We start from the raw sequence: 16,823 nt of genomic DNA on the forward strand, positions 1-16,823 counted from the left end.
AAACAAGTTCAAGTAAGTCTAGGCTTCAAAAGTGCAGATGTGAGAACATCTTACAAAGTGTGAACAGGAGACACCTTTACAAAATGAAAGTGCAAGTGATCCCAGTACGAAACTGTCACTTGCATAAATGGGAATTGGGGGGGGGGGGGATGAGGATGTAAGATGAAGTGGATGAAGACCACAACACACGCCGGGAGGTGGTTGGCTTTTAGACATCACAGTTCAGTAGTGTATCACGATAAGTGAAAGATTAAAAGCACTAATCCTACATTTGTATAGAGTAACACAAAATGTGAGATTATGGGTTCATCGCATGCAGAAATACCTGAATTAACAGTTGCATTAAAATCTCTAATCTATCCGTTACATCCATTGTTATCCAGGGTACAGGATGGTCTGTTTCTATATTATTCTTTAGGTTGGTTCGATGCTGGAATACACGGCAGTAATGCTACAGTCAAATAAAAATCTGGATCTAGTGGATTTAAAGGTGGTTTCTTAGGACTTTTTAACCGACTGATTTTCTAGTCTTGATGACCACTCAAAGCAATTGTTGGGGAAAATAAAACATAAGAAAGAAATGAGAGAGGGACTTCAAAGCTCAGTCACCTTCAGAACGGTTGTTGTGTCTGTGACGAAGGCACCCCCCCCCCCCCCCCCCCCCACTCTGTGGTTTTGCTGCAACGTACTTAAACCTGAACTTGAAACCGCTGTGACATTTGTGAAAAAGAAACAGTACCGTGAAAGTAGACAATCAGCTCTCAGGCACCGGATCTTCTCTTTCTACTTTCCTCTACACTTCATGGAAACTTTGAGAAACTGGAGTTCGCTATGTGGATATTTTTTGTTTATCTTCCTCACAACAGTAAGCAAAGGTAAAGGAATATGAAATATATCCTAACTTTTTTACTTTTTCACTACTTATGTGTTATTAATCTGGTTTATCATTCACTTTTAATATCAAACACATATTAAACATATGTTATGATGCATGATACTAGACTTCCGCAGTTAAACTAATACATCAGCCACAAAATGTTGGTCTATCCACATCATGTAGTTTCCACTAACAGATGCACGGCATTGTTCAGCTTTTCTCAGGTGTCAGCCTGTAGTTTCCACTAACTGCTACTTTACACACTGTCAAATTATTACTTTATAGATTGGATGCATTTGTATTTCACTATGTAACTTTACCCTCTTCAGAATGGCAACACTGATTTAATACATAATGCATTTTCAAGTTCTTTGCAGTAAAACATCAAATTGAAAAGGAGAGGTATATTTGAAAGCGGAATAACCATTAACAAAAAGTTAGATAAAATGAGAACCCTGCTGCTGCTGGTTGGTTATTTGTTCTTGTTTACCTATAGAGAAAATACTTCTTTATTTCTTCAGTAAAAATAGGTAGAAAAGTAGTTTTATATGACTTTGATCATTTTAATGAAACATGTTTCTCTGAAGGTTTTGCATGTGAAGCTCCTACAAGTCCGGAGTGCTTCAGGAAAGATGCAAGCGTATCGGTTTACAATTGTGAATGGAGCATGAGCCCGACTGATGGCATTGTGACGTTCACTCTTTACTATGAGTGAGTATTATTTAAGTGTAAAAATCCCCTCAACTAACAATTTACACATGGTGATTTCCCCTTTAAGTCATACTTTAAGTTCTAACTTGACTTTAAAATCTTTATCGCAAAGTTCCCTAAGACACCATATAAGTCTGACTAGATTTTAGGTTAATGTGTCAAATATGTAAATTTAGAAATAGTAGTAGTAATAGTCAAGTCTGCTAATTATAAACATCAGGTCTAATGATGATGTCTTTTAGTTGCTGTCACTTTTACAACTCATACGTGAATATTTATCCGCAGTAAAGAAGAGTTCGGTAAGGTCATTAACAAGACCTGGCATACGGTCCGTAAGCAAGGGCTGATCAAAAACAGAACGGTTTACATTTGGGTGGAAGCTCATGTGGGAAACTCCAGCTGCTCATCGCCCAGGAGGTCTGTGGTGCTCAAAGACATAGGTAACTGCTCATTCTCTAAATTTCAGCTTGCAGAATGGGAGAAATACCTTTGGCCTCATTCTCTAATATCCTCTGAAATTGTAAATCTCTAAATCCGATTTGTGACATGTTCTCAAGCCGCAGAATTGTTGACACGCGTGTTAAGATGAAAGTCATTGTTCTAGTAAATTGAAAGTTCCTAGTTCCTAGAATTGGTAGATGGCCTGCCAGTCCCCATGAAATGGCAGGTGACCGCAGGAGACGTGCAGCCACAGAAATCACACACACAGAGAAAAGAGAAGTCCTAACAAACAATCTACAGACAGAGGAAGACCGGACTCCCAATGAAGGACAAGCTTTAGGAGTTCTGACATTTAATCGCATCAGAAGCGGATATAAAATAACAAGATGCATGGGAGACTATTGCTCATTCAGTGAAATATGTATCCAGAAAAAAGTTTGGCCAAACAGAAAAAGACCTGCTGAACACAAGAAGGGGTTAGGCTTCCCCTGAATTATCTGATCTGGACCAGAACATTAGACCCTGGAATAGACCTATATTTTGGATTTATTATTAGCTTAATCAATCAATGATTATGGATGTAATGGTTTCCAAATAATGGATATGAATTGATGTGTTAAGGTTGTGCTCATTTATTTTGAGAGTTCGTAATACTTTGTAAAATAAGGAGGAAAAAATGGTAAATAATACAAAATATGTCGTGTTTTAAATCCTATGAAATATAAAAGTTGGTTGTTCCACTTCTCCTCAACAGTAAAGTATGATGCACCACAAAATATTTCAATGTCCTGGTCCAAAAACAGCCTGAGCTTAATGTGGGAGGCTCCAGAGAAGCATCCAGCTTTAGCCGAGGTCTGGCTGCGAGGAGATGGACAGCCCGCAGAATCCTGGAAAAAAGTGAGGCACATTTATGTTTGGTCACCAAATCTATTTGCTCATTTACATTTTAGCTTTTCTATATAACCATTTATCCTTCAATGTTGTTACAGCTGTTTAACACAACATACATTGGTAAGTGCCCGCATGTCCTTGTAATCAACATCTTTTGAATGAAATGTTAGATCAGTGTTGTTTCATGTTTTCTCTGGGTGATATATTTATTTACCTGATGTGGATATACCTCTAGAACAGGGGTGTCCAAACTTTTTGTCCCGAGGGCCACATACAGAAAAAAGTACCAAGGACTGGGCCACTCACGCCGCCACGCCCCCCTGCCCTGACAGTCGCGTCGCTCAGGGTGGGGGGGCGTGGCGGCGTTCTGAGGGACAGCTAGCAAGTCAGCAAAGCAATTCACTGCCAGACCACTAGGTGTAGTAACGTTTTTTGTCGAAGACAACCTTAGAGACACCTTCTTTGTGTGTGGCAGTCTTTGTCGACTGTTTATTACTTTTTCTGGAGGACAAATTTGTCCCTGATCTTTCTACACAGCTTCGTACACTCGTCGACCTGCAAACCGACGTCAGCCGAGATCTTCCAGGAATTGCAGGTCATCTGCATGTCCTTGTACTTAGTCAGTGACGGGTTATACAAGTGGTCATACTTTCAGATCTCTTCTGCCAAGTGCTCTTCTATTTGGTCCATATCCGTTCTAATAAATCTTCCTTGGTTGCTGCCGGTATTAAGGGGCATGAAACCGGATATATGACTCTGGAAAGGATGTAGTTAGCGGACCAATCACAGCCTTGCGCGCTGCATAGCTTTGTCGTATAGTTACAAAAATTGGTGAATGCACACAAGCACGAAAGAAGTGTCTCTGAAAACGCAGAAGCATGCACCGGCCTCTCCCCTGTCGAAGAAGCCTGGCCCCATAAAGCAAAACAAAGTGCTTTAAGTAAGTAAGTGCCAAGTAAGTAAGAAAGTTTTTTTTTATACATTATATTTTTAGACATTGATGCGGGCCAATTAAAAGTGGATTGCGGGCCGTAGTTTGGACACCCCTGCTCTAGAAACACACTAAAGGGCCACGCTGCTGTTTTTGTCTGTTTTATCCCACTAACTGAAAGTTTGCAAAATTTGATTTCTCCTTTTCTCAGTGACTGCACACAATTTGGGAAAGATACCGACTTCACACTGTCCAACTCTGAAAAAAACGGCAACTTCTGAATGTACGTTCTGTTTTCAAACTATCCAAGAACACACACACTTTTGAGAAGACAACTTTGGAATTCACTGGAGTCAGATTTCCCCCCTGGCTGAAAATGTTTGAAGCAACACTATGTAGCTGCTACTGAGTAATAACAGCGTCAGACTCCTATCACATGACCACCCTCTGGAAGAAAGTAACTAGAACACGACATGGATGATCAATTACAAGCAAGAGTTTCCTCGCTGTATATTGGAGATAAAAAAGTGTTTTGACTGATTTCTAAGTATTTTTAACTGATCAACAGTTCAACATTCCTCTTGAACTTGCTGAGTCTCATTCTGGCAATTGAAGCCGCGACTCTGTCAGTTCCCCACTTGTCACAGGGATCGTACCCACTCGCCAAAGTTACATAGAGCCAGAACTGACGCTCAGGGTGAAAAGTAGGAATAAAAGAGGAACCATTCTCCTTATTCCAAGTCAAGCTTATTTTGAAGGTTCTATTTTAAAGTTAAAAAATTGCATAGTGTTGCTTTAACACACTCGTGACTGACCTTGGACTACCTAACACTGTGAGGTGGCAGATCAGAGTGGTTTTGTCATTTATTAGATATGAGGACATTTGAAATGTCTTTGTTTTTTTTTCTGCACAGACCAGGTGACGGTGAAGAATCTCTCACAGCATTCAACCCACTGGGTTCAGATCAGACAACGGTCCACTCAGGTCAAAGACCCGCTGTGGAGTAACTGGTCTCCAGTGGTGATCGTTCCTGCAGGTGAACCCATGTTACCTCCTCACATTAGTGCATGGATCTCAGGTTTATAGTTTTTTGGTCGTGGTTTGGACTGAAATGCAGTATCCCGCTTTGAAATTATTTGTTGGTGATAGTTCGCCACAAGAAAACGAGTCATCAGTCATCATGAAGTGGCTCTAGATGAAATAGAGGAGTCAAATCAATTCACATACATGAATCACAAAGGGACACAGTGACGTACATGAAATCCCCAGACCGTTTCCGGTGCGATTAAATATGTGTCACCACCCTCAACCCGACACCTTCCATAATTTTTTTAAATCATCAAGGTTTTAATTCCTTGAAGTTCACGCAGAGGCCTCTTCTCTACCTGTGGAGATTGAAAACTATGAACTGATGGATTGTTGAGATGTTTAAACATACAAGATGTAACACTTCTGTCACGGTTTGGATGGAGAGATGGACCCAGATGCAGAGATAGTCAAAATAAAAGGTTATTTAATTAAATAAGTAATTAACAAAACAAACAAAACATTAACACTAAACAGTAACAAACAAAACACGAGGCTTACGCGGGGATACAGGAGATCAGGAGATCATGAAAGCACCATGGAAGGCAGGAGGGATGACGAACAAACACCGCAGGAACACAGGACAGACAACACCGCAGGAAAAACAGGACAGACAACACCGCAGGAAAAACAGACAATCCGACCCAGGACAAAGGGAAGACAGAGGTTTAAATACACAGGGGAGGCAGGGGCAATTGAACACAGGTGTAACACATGAGGGCAGAGGAAGACAATCACCGACAGGAAGTGAAGACAGAAACAACACACAAGGAACAGACTACAAAATAAAACAGGAAACAAACAGAAACAGAGTGCAAACATGAAACTAAAACAAACAACAGAGATCTACAAGATAACTATGAAACAGTCTTGACCTGACAAATACAACCCAACTAGCCAGACTGTTTGCCAGACTGTTACATCTTCATTAAAATGACAGAAAAATGACTCAAGCTCATTTTGTTGACTTGTGCATTTATATTATCCAAAATGTTTCCAACAAGTTTCAAACTTCAACCTTCAATATTTTATTTAAGGTTGTGGGATGTTTACTTTTGATCGCCTTTCAATCAACCTGTGACGAAGGAGAAACGTGCTGCTAGCCAGTCAGCGTTTTCTCCGTCCACGGTTTGTTTTTTCTCACGATTATTTAGCGTTTTATTGCGTAACATTATAAAAACTTCAATACATTCGAGTCGGGTCAGGTAGATTTTCATCCGCAATTCCCATAATTCCACCCTACTTCAGGTCACCATCAAACTGGGTCTTTTATTATGTTTTGATTCCGAGACGCTCATGGCTGAAGTTATATTGTGCTTTCAAAACAGTTTTTAGTTGTAAAAACGAAACTGAATTTCTGGTTTCTTTTTTTGTTTTTATTGCAGAGCTTGCACACGAGCCTGAAGTTAACGTGACAATCAAACATTTGAATGGCACCAGAGAGGTGACGGTGACTTGGAAGGTAAACCAGTTACAGGAAAAACGACACCAGAGCATCAACTAATCCGACCATTTTAAAATGACTACTTGCTGTTTCAATCATTCGAGGGTTTTGTCTTCACTTTGTGTTTCACTTCAGCTGAGGTCCCACGCAGCAGCAGCAGGAGTGACCTACCGACTGGAGGACACACAGTCTTCTCTGGGTTGTCCTTGTGCAAGGACAGAGAAGAGGAGACAACACCTCAAAACCAATAACTTCACCATTCATGTGTCATACTCTCCCGTCGACATCTCTGTCACCGCCAGAAACACAGCAGGGTGTTCTCCTTCAGCAACCGTTTATGTGCCAGCCGAACCTACTGCGGATTTAAAAAGTAGGACCAAGTCTGTGTGTTTCAAATTTCAAGAGTATTAATCGTTAGGCAGAATTTCACTGTGGGATGTTCTTTCTGTCATTCTTTCCCCGACAGTTTGTGACAAAACGGTGGATGATAAATTGAATAAGAAAACTTGCAAGCAATGGTACGAGCTTCAAGATGGAGGTTTGAAGCCAGACCATGTGATAACTTTAGAAAGAAAGAAAAAACTAGTAAGGGAGCAAGAAACAAAGAGTGAGTACTTTAAATCACTCAACTTTAACTTTGACACACAACTGCAGATTGTTCTGTGTAGTTTACCAACTAATGACAATTTCAAAACATGTATTTTGAAGAACATTTTTGCATCATTTCACTGAAAAATATGTCACAATGCAAAAAAAATGTTTAAACTCAGGGGACTTTCCACTGTGTAGAAATACCACTTTTACTTGTCTCTTGTTGTGTCACACTTGCACTGGAAACATTTTCTGTACCTTACACCTGATCCACACACTTCCTGTTTCACTTCCAGACGTAACTGGGTTACAGGATTACGTTGGCTACCTTTACTTTGAACACATCTGTGATGTTGGGAAGCCGCGGACAGTTAAGATGTGCCTCTACTACAAGAAAGAGGGAGGTACGTGTCTTTGAATTAGATCTCCCTGCATGATGTGTGCACTGGATGCACACTCCGGACCGGAATGCGTCCGCCTAAAACGCTTGGTGCCAGGCGTGGGACAGAACCCAGATTTAATCTTGATTGCCCTCTAGTGGCTGGTTGCAGTCAGTCATAAGCCACACCTCCTGCATGTAAGTAGATGGGACACGGACGAAACCAAAAAAGTAAAAGTGCACAAAATAACATTCTGATGCCAATTGTCAGTTAAATTAGGTTATAATTTGTTACTCGATGCTTTGAAAAAGGTAAATGCTATTAAAGCACAGAAAATGTGTCTTTAATAGAGATTCGAAGGAGGTTAAAGACGAGAAAGATTTCCTGTGGAACCCAGTAACGAGATGGTTGTTGAGGAGATGACCCCAATCGGTGCATCTCAGTGAGAGAACATGTATCCTGTACCGCAAGATGAGAGAGAAGTCATTTAACCCTTCTGTCTTTCTTTTCCTTGTCAGCACCACTTAGAGAACCTCAGTATATCACTGTTTTTGGTCAAACGCACAATTCTGCGAACCTCTCCTGGAAAGCGATCCCCTCCAAGGACCAGCGAGGTTTCCTCACCCACTACAGCCTGTGCAGTGTGGAAATGGGTTCGAAGGATGAGATGAGAGGTGTGAGAGCCACTTTACTACATCATCTGAAGCAGTTTGTTCAAAGGGTTTTTCACAGATGAATTATTTGTGAACAACTTTTGAACTATGAAAGGACAAACTTTCACGGAAGCTCTCCAAATGACACCAGATATGTGAATTTAACTGTGATATTTCTCAACGTCTTGTTTCATCAGAGTGCCACAACATATCAGCCTCATTGAGAAAATTCAGTCTGGAAAAGTTGACACCGGGAACAAAATACAACATCAGCCTGGCCGTAGTGAACCGAGCGGGAGCAGGACCCGCAGCTACAGTCACTATTAACACGCTGCAGGAGAAACATGTGAATGGTATCCGACCTACAGAACCAGCTCCCACGTTGAAGCAGCTTTGCAGTTTTTCCACATGCGGATGCAAACTCATTTTCCCTGTCTTCCTTCTTCTCCACCCAAATCAGTGTGGTTGAGTTTGGGCCTGCTGATCGGGTTCTTCTTCATCTCGACAATGTGCACCGTCATCTTAAAGAGGTAGGCGACCTCCATACTTTAAAGACTCCACAATTGGTGTGTAATGTGAACAATCACATAAACTTTAGTGTGAACTCGCTTTGTAGGGAAGGAGAATTTATGTTTTTTGTTTTTTTAATCAAACCACGTGACTTTTATTAAAGGCTCAATTATCAGCAACAGGATAAAGTGAAAATGTCTGTGATTATCCAAGACGTTCTCCATTTCTTAGTTTTTCACTTTTGTGGTGAAACTCTTCAGTGACACATCACAGTAACATTAACCATAAATACAGGATTTTGTTTCCCCCATTCTTCAAAATTGTGGATTGTGAAATTCATGGTTGTTGATGAAAAAAAATCAGATATATTTAGGGGGCTGATGAGTGTGTGAAATTTGGTGAAGCTCGAATGACTTTAATAGAACTGTTGGGCCTTGGAGGAGATGATGATCTACTGAGTATTCTAGAAAACACTGGATTGATCTATTCCTAACTGTTTCTACTCTGTTCTGATGCTCAGAATCCAAAACAAGATCTTTCCTCCTGTGCCGAAGCCTGTTATTCCAGATTTCTCACCCAATCACCTTGGTCAGGTAAATCCCACACACAGGCTGCAGAACTGTTTATATCAAAGTTTTTGCTCTTTCTGAAAACATGGCGGTTTATTTTTCTCATTTAAAAACTATATTTTAATCAAACAGCAGAACTAATTCCCTCAGACATAGTAAACAGTGTGTACAGTAAATCAGTGCAGTCTATATACAGTACACTGTATAACTACTCAAAGGAAGTGTCAGCAATGTTTAAAAAAATACTCACCTCATTGAAGATAATGTAATTCCCCTTTTCTATGATACGGCTCATGAAAACCTAACTCAAGCTTATCTTGATCTTTAAATCATGAAATGTTACAATCAATTACAGGCACAAGTTGAGTAAAGTGAACTTCTTCTATGCGTTATTAGATTTTCTGAGACATTTGCGTGATTCCTGAGCAAGAAACCAAAACAGTGACCTATTCCATTGATTTACAATTTAAGAATTCAATAGCTCAGCACAGTTTGTTGAGTTCTCACCCCTGAGTCTTACTGTCATTTTTCAACGTGACCTCCATCAGGAGATGCTGGAGGGGAAAGAGGAGGTGCACGACCTGCTACTGCTGCAGCTGCACCCAGAGCACAAGACTGTCCCTCAGGAAGCAGAGGAAACCACCGTCCTCCGAGGAGAGTGGGACGCTGGGAGCGACGAGGACGTGGACAATGAGAGGGAGGGGGATTCGAGGATGTCAGAGGGGAGCGGTGATGAGAGTCCGGGATCCACAGATCAGCAGCAGAAGAGGTCCAGAGTCAAAGAGCTGACATATCTGGAGCAGGTGGAAAGCGAGATCGCCTTGCTGATATACAGGAATGGTTTGGTCTTCGATCTAAAGACAGATTCACCGTAAAGACTAAATCTTTACAATATTTGTTCACCAATAGTGGATAAATGAAGTCTATTTTGAAAGTTGTATCTTTTTAAACAACAATTTAATCTTTTCCTGTAGCAAGTATTTTGTCAGTGATGTTTTTCATAAGGAGATCAGCATAATGATATAAGCAGCAGAGTTGATCACACACAGGCTTTGTCACTGCAGGTTGTCAATACACAATTTTTGTGGTAAGGTATTGTTCAGACCTTCACTCTGTTGTTTTGTAGAATTAAATATCTAATTAAAACCAAACTTACTTGAAAATACACATTTGAGCATAATTCATCTACAATGACAGAAACCCTTTTTGTTTGTTTCTGTTTTCATCTCTGCCTTGTAAGGTGACCATGAGCGGTGTGAAAGGGGCATATAAATAAAATGTTTTATTATTATTATTTACTGTGAAGACTGTGTCCCATTGTCAGTGTAAAACGAAACATAAGGTGCAGAAGCAATGCGTGTGAAGGCTGAGCAACGCACAAAGTGATTCTGTGAAGAGGTAACCCTGTGACAGGAAGTGGTCAGGACAGAGAGACCATGGCCTTTCCAAAAAGTGTCTTATGCAAGGTGAATAAACTTAGATTAGTCATAACCAGTGAGAGCTCTGAGGGTTTCCAACTAGAGTATGTCAGGCTGATTTATTATAAGTGACGACCGACTCACATGTTATCAGCAGAAAAACTGGTTCCTGTGTTTGGTTAAGATTTCAATTCAGCAAGTATGTCCCTTTGTAGGTTCACACACTTTATCTCTCACCACAGTGAGATCAATATCATGTGTCCCAACCACAGACGACAGATTAACATCTTACGAATGCAATTTGTGGTTAGAATACTATCTAGCGCAGAGGTCACCAACCTTTTTGAGACTGAGAGCTACTTCGAAGGTACTGAGTAGTACGAAGGGCTACTTGTTTGATACAAACGTCCTGGATAACAAAGTTCCACAGATCACCTTTTAATATTAATAATAATATATGTGAAGAGACTGTCTGATCACATTAATGTTAATTATTCCTCACAATAATTATTAACAATGATTTCCACAACAATGATGGCAGGAAACAGATATATTAATACATCCAACATTTATTTCTGTTAATCTGTTTCAACTTTGCTTAAATTCAACTTAATTGAAGTAATTTTGGTGACATTTATCACTACATTCCTCCATCAGTCTGTACTTTTTCAAAAATAGATAAAAAATAAATGAAATTATAATCACTTTGTTACAACGATGATAAAGCTCAACCAAAAAGAAACGCATGCATGTGACTGAGGTGTAATGTTTCTTAGTGTCTACTTAATTTGTTGGGTCTCATACTGTCAGCTGCCAGAGTTTTCAGACCTATAATCCACACTGGTCTCTCCTCATCACCTCCTTCATTCACTGTGAACCCAAGAGCAAGACAGGCTTCATCGTACTTTCTTTTCAACTTGGTTTTTGAACACTGTGTCTTGTTTGTCACTGACCGGCTGCTGCACGTGAACGAGCTCTGATCTCACTGTGTCTCTCTGAGCGAATGATTGGGGGCGGAGCCCCGGGGCCTGTGTATGTGGTGCTGTCTGGGGACACTCACACACATTTCCCCCACCCGGTCGCGCGCCCTAGCTGTTATGCATCTGAGCCACACAGTTTGAGCATCACTGGCATAGATTGAGATGGCGGTCACCCTCTTGGTGACCCCTGATCTAGCGACACCACATTGCTTCGTCAGTGTGTATAAATACAGTACACACATGTTTCTTCCGCACCTTTGGACTAGAGCTTATTTTAACAACAGTGCTAGAACTCATGGGTCTGTAGGTCTGGTTTGGATGGGACAATTTTGTAAGATCACACACATAAACATTAATTTGTATCTGCAGACGAAAGACAATGGATTAGGGCATTTATGACATCTTTCAATATACAACGTGCACAACTGCAGGTGAATTGTACTTCATGCACGTACCGATCTGACCCCTGATCTTGATCTGCAACAATATTTAATGGGTCCCTGACCCATATACCATGCAGGTTTCGTGGAAATCCGTCCAGTAGTTTTTGTGTAATCTTGCCCACAAAAAAACAGATTGTGCAGAGAATTTGGGTCCGGACTTTCTGCAGAAGTTGCCTTTCAGACGCCTTCATGACACAGAAAGTGTTCAGGTGAAGCTGCTGCTGCAGACACAGTCAGGACGTCACGTATGAATTCTGCTGCGGAGATCCCATGTTTTTGTTTTTATCCTGGGGAGTATCTCCTGCTGTGCTCTCCCACCGTCTCTTCTGGGCTTTCTGCAGACTTTATACTTGTGGACTGGACACAGAGAAAGTCCGCAAAATGTCAGGAGACTCTCACTTGGACGTTTGCATTTGCACATACAGCCCCTCCTGGAGAATGTCGGGAGATTAATCCATAGTTCAGCGCATGGCTAAAAACCAGTGTTGACAGATGTACGATAGTTATCGTATTTGTACAATTATTTTGGCCTCTATACGATTAATAAGACATGATGTACGATAACTTGATCATTTTGTGACACTTATTATTATCAGTTGTAATCTGGAGCTGTAGCCTTGATACTGCATTTCAAGCTTCTGGTAGGATACTTCCACATTTCCTCTCTGGCAACGCTGCTGAAACCAGATGAACAAACGGACACACACAGGTGCACCCTGTCTACGGAGCTTCACGTTGTTTTGAGCCCCATATCTGTTTGGGGGGAACCATTGTTCAACTTCTATCGGTTTGTTTGGGGACCAATACATCCCCAAGACCAGCTTCTTTCAAGACCAGCTTCTTCTCGACTGCAGTGGGCCTTATCAACAAGGCCCGGGACCCCCACCTGACTCAGACTTTTATTCCACCCCCACACCTCTAGGATGTGTTAAATTAACACATTATATCATATCATATTATATTATACTGCATTACATTGCATATTGCAATATGACACTGTTAACTGTTTTGCATTTAGCATTTCACTTTTTACTTCACTTTTTATATTTTATATTTTTTATATATTCCTATTCAGAAATGTTTATCTCAAAATAAATGTTACTTTGTATAAATATTGATAAAAAGTGAATAAATAAGAAGTAAACAGTGAGTAAATATATAATGGTTTCCCATTTTTTATTGCTCTCCATGCATGTTGTATTTATTGCGTTTTTATGTTTCTATGTTCATTGTTTGCACCAATAACCAGAGCAAATTCCTTGTATGTGTGAACGTACTTGGCAATAAAATACTTCTGATTCTGATTCTGATTCTGATCCGTGATGGGAACCAGCCCTGGGGCCCGTTTCACAAAGCAGGTTCAACAAACTCTGAGTTAAAACCTTAACTCTGGGTTGAGCAACTCTGAGCTGTCAAACTCTAAGTTTTCGGTTTCAGAACAGGTGATAACACTTAGTTCAATCAACTCAGAGTCAAGGTAACCCTGAGTGAAGCTTGTGCATGAGGATATAAAAAGCCTTCATCAATGGAACACAGATAACATGATTCACCATGGCAACAAGTGGTAAACAGCCTCGATCCTCCTACTTCTCCCCAGTGGAGTTGGAAATATTAATGACTGCGTATGCAGAAAGTGAGCATATATTTTTAAAAAGAAGCAATACTGTGGCAGCAGCAAAAGCGCGGGATCTTGCGTGGCAGGAAATTGCTGACCGAGTCAATGCGTCAGTATTAATTTGAGAAAAAAAAGAAATGTTTTGTCTTGAATGTTCCACTTATTCAACAATTATATTCCATATGTGTGTCTGTGAGCACAGGTGCAACCCAACAGGCACCAAACGGACTTGGCAGCAGCTAAAGATGAAATATAAAAATGTAGTTCAAACAGGTAAGGTATAATAAAGTACAAGCAATTGTGATGTTTAGCCTGCCCTCATTAAACAGCATTTAGTGGCTACATTCAACATGTGATGGATATATTTAAGTAATTAGGGAAATCTGCAAAAAAAAGAGAAATCCCAACACTGCCAGTATTTAATATTGTCTCTATGAAAGCAACACCTAAATGCCTTTTATACATACAAGTCTCCAAAGTTGTGTTTTCTGTATGTATTTAAATTTGACCTCCATTATAGCCAACAGAAAAAAGGCTGAGGCCCGCAAAACAGGTGGCGGTCCACCACCACCACCTCTCACAGAGGCTGAAAAGATGGCCCTCAGTCAGAACAGTGGACGACCCATTGCTGAGGGCATCTCTGGGGGGAGTTCATCGGACCCACCCACGCCCCAGGTCACAGGGGCCTACATAAGAGGTAAGTTATTCAAATGAATGGCATGTACGTTAATCCTTTTTCTAGTGTTCGCTCAGTAATGGCCACCCATTCATCTTAGACACAACTTAGTTGGCACACTGATTTTTCTTGTAGCAGTAAGCTACAGTTCTTTGCAATTGGCTGCTTTTGCTTTCAGATATCAATCTATTTTAAGGTGACTCAGAGTTTGAAAAATTGTGTTTAAATTAGGTGGGGCACTTTTCTGGGTAATCATCAACTGTCTAATCTTCATTTTCTACCAGTTACTGATGGTGTAATCTGTCTCGTTGAGCCTTCTGCCATAACAGACCTCCATGCTGTTGTAAGTACTCTTAATATTCCACAGATTTTTCATAATTGGTAGAATATAACACACACATTCTGTTTCATTACAGGAGGATGATGAAGAAACCTTATCAGCTGCCACAGAGAGGGAAGATGCAGAGAGGCCTGCTGAAGTATACACCTTTTTTTTTTTAAATAACTTTGGCTCAGTTAATAGTGTTGTTCCACAATACAACTTGCAACTTCTTTCTCTCTAACAGAGCCATGCTGGAAATTACAATGGGGAAGAAGGTCCATCAACCTCCACAGCACAGCTTACCTCAGTAAGATGTTGTTCAGCATTGACCCACAACTTACAATGACACTAAATAGACATGGCACTGAAATTCAATGTCATTTATGTTCCTATAGCTCCCTGTGAAACAACTTTACAAGGTATATTTAGAATCTCAAATAAACAAATCACACCTAGAAAGGGAGCACATAAGGCTGCAGATCACCAAAACAGAAAAGGAAATGCAACTGCTGGACCATCAGTTAAAGGTGGGTGACGTGCCCACAGGTGGATGTTTTTTAATTGTTTCAACAACAAAGGATTAACAACTGTACAAAATTTGTCCTTCTAGGAAATAAAGAAGACCTCATAAAATGAGATGCATATTGTCGTTCTTGAACATTGGGGAGTTGATGGGTCAGTTAGAAATGATTGACACATATCATGTCTCTAACAGCTCTTCCATCTCGTGTATCAGCAGGGGGGGTATGATTAATACCTGGATCACAGGGGGAAAGAGTAGGACATTGTTCTCCTCTAATAGTGGCAATGTTGTGGAGAACCACACATGCCACTATAATGTCACAAGCTCTCTCTGGGGTGACCCTAAGCCTACGAAGGCACTGGAACCGGGCCTTGAGTATCCCGATGGTCATCTCCACTCTGGCTCGTGTCCTGCAGTGAGCCAAGTTGTAGTGTCGCTGTGGGCCAGGCTCAGGGTCAGGGTAAGGGGTCAGCAGATAGCGCTGGCAGGGGTACCCTCTGTCTCCGAGTAGGTAACCATCGAACTCTACTATGATAATACAAGATACAGTTTGTTTCAGTTGCAATAGGAGGAAACAAAATATTTGATCATAGGATATAACTATATACTGTATATAAATTATATATATAAACTCACCACCGGCAAATCTGGCACTCAGTGTCGACTCACGAAACATTCGTGAGTCATGCACAGACCCAGGCCACTTCGCTTCCACATTGTTAATCATGTGGGCTCCATCACATATGATCTTCACAGTGGAGAACAGTAATTAGCTGTATGGTGTAGTGTATTTAATTTGGAATGTTAAAGGCTACTATTTAGGCCTACCTGCACATTAATGCTGTGGACAGATTTCCTATTCACATAATCTCCTTCATTTATTGAAGGAGCGATGATAGGAATGTGAGTGCCATCTATGCAGCCAATCACACCTGGAAACCCTAAAATATATCAAATTGACTGATTAGTGCTTCAAGTCTCAAAGCTTTATGACATAAATGAATTACTGCTTAGACTGATACCTGCAATTCTGTGGAACTCTTCTTTGAGAAGTCTGGTGGGTCTGTGACTTGGGAACACTACAAACGTGCATAGTAGCCGTTTCAGTGCAAGTGTCACATTTCGGACAGCCCGACAGACAGTTGCCTTGGACACATCCTCTGCATCACCGACGTTATACAAAAAACTGCCGTTGGCAAAAAAACGAAGTGCAATACAAAGAATTTGCTCGGAACTGAGAGCATGTCCACGATGCGTCATGTGAGCGATGTGAGGGCTGAGAATATCGTTTATATAAATTATAGATGATGCAGAGAAACGGAAACGCTCAAACAGATACTCATCAGGGAATGATAAAACATCCAATCGGGGTCTAATAATCCTCTCCCGGTGGAGATGTCTGCGGAGTATCTGCGCCTCGACATCAACTGGCTCTTCAATAAAAGGACACGCCATGTCTGCCACTGCCTTCAGTCTGCAGGCTTCAACTTAAGAGCAGGAGAAACTCGGGGTTAGTTGAAGAAAACCTGCCAGCGAGCAGGTTAGGTTCACGGAGTATGTTGCCAGGGTAACTGACTCAGAGTAAAGCTGAACTGGCTTTGTGAAACTGAAAAACCAGAGTTTCCCTCATCTCAGGGTTAACTAACTCAGAGTTTTCACTAAACCTGCTTTGTGAAACGGGCCCCAGGCCTCTTGGTGTGTTTATGGCCCAGTGGCGCCTCTCAGTGGTGAGCAGCCCTCAGTGCAGGGGGAGGACAGGTA

General features: G+C 41.0%; 3 protein-coding genes across 3 annotated transcripts; 2 read left to right on the forward strand and 1 right to left on the reverse strand.

Moving 5' to 3' along the window:
* Positions 1-763: 763 nt before the first annotated feature.
* LOC133010626 (interleukin-12 receptor subunit beta-1-like) lies at positions 764-10,345 on the forward strand. The gene is made up of 16 exons (XM_061078219.1): positions 764-875; positions 1,465-1,588; positions 1,874-2,028; positions 2,784-2,926; positions 3,019-3,040; positions 4,063-4,134; positions 4,766-4,888; positions 6,324-6,400; positions 6,518-6,752; positions 6,849-6,989; positions 7,270-7,377; positions 7,872-8,027; positions 8,204-8,359; positions 8,467-8,536; positions 9,037-9,109; positions 9,634-10,345. Exons 1-16 carry the CDS (start codon positions 803-805, stop codon positions 9,958-9,960), a joined length of 2,055 nt encoding a protein of 684 aa, XP_060934202.1. The 5' UTR covers positions 764-802; the 3' UTR covers positions 9,961-10,345.
* A 3,122-nt stretch (positions 10,346-13,467) lies between these two features.
* LOC133010627 (uncharacterized) lies at positions 13,468-15,170 on the forward strand. The gene is made up of 8 exons (XM_061078220.1): positions 13,468-13,490; positions 13,744-13,814; positions 14,062-14,238; positions 14,502-14,560; positions 14,634-14,696; positions 14,784-14,846; positions 14,935-15,066; positions 15,150-15,170. The coding sequence occupies exons 1-8, from the start codon at positions 13,468-13,470 to the stop codon at positions 15,168-15,170; spliced, it is 609 nt and encodes a 202-aa protein (XP_060934203.1).
* Positions 15,125-16,715, reverse strand: LOC133011086 (putative nuclease HARBI1). Its single transcript, XM_061078781.1, has 4 exons — positions 16,085-16,715; positions 15,891-16,003; positions 15,699-15,810; positions 15,125-15,590 (listed from the first exon to the last, which is right to left on the reverse strand). Exons 1-4 carry the CDS (start codon positions 16,515-16,517, stop codon positions 15,220-15,222), a joined length of 1,029 nt encoding a protein of 342 aa, XP_060934764.1. The 5' UTR covers positions 16,518-16,715; the 3' UTR covers positions 15,125-15,219.
* Positions 16,716-16,823: the final 108 nt, after the last annotated feature.

Source organism: Limanda limanda, chromosome 9, assembly GCF_963576545.1.
Source record: "Limanda limanda chromosome 9, fLimLim1.1, whole genome shotgun sequence".
Taxonomy (NCBI): Eukaryota; Metazoa; Chordata; class Actinopteri; order Pleuronectiformes; family Pleuronectidae; genus Limanda; species Limanda limanda.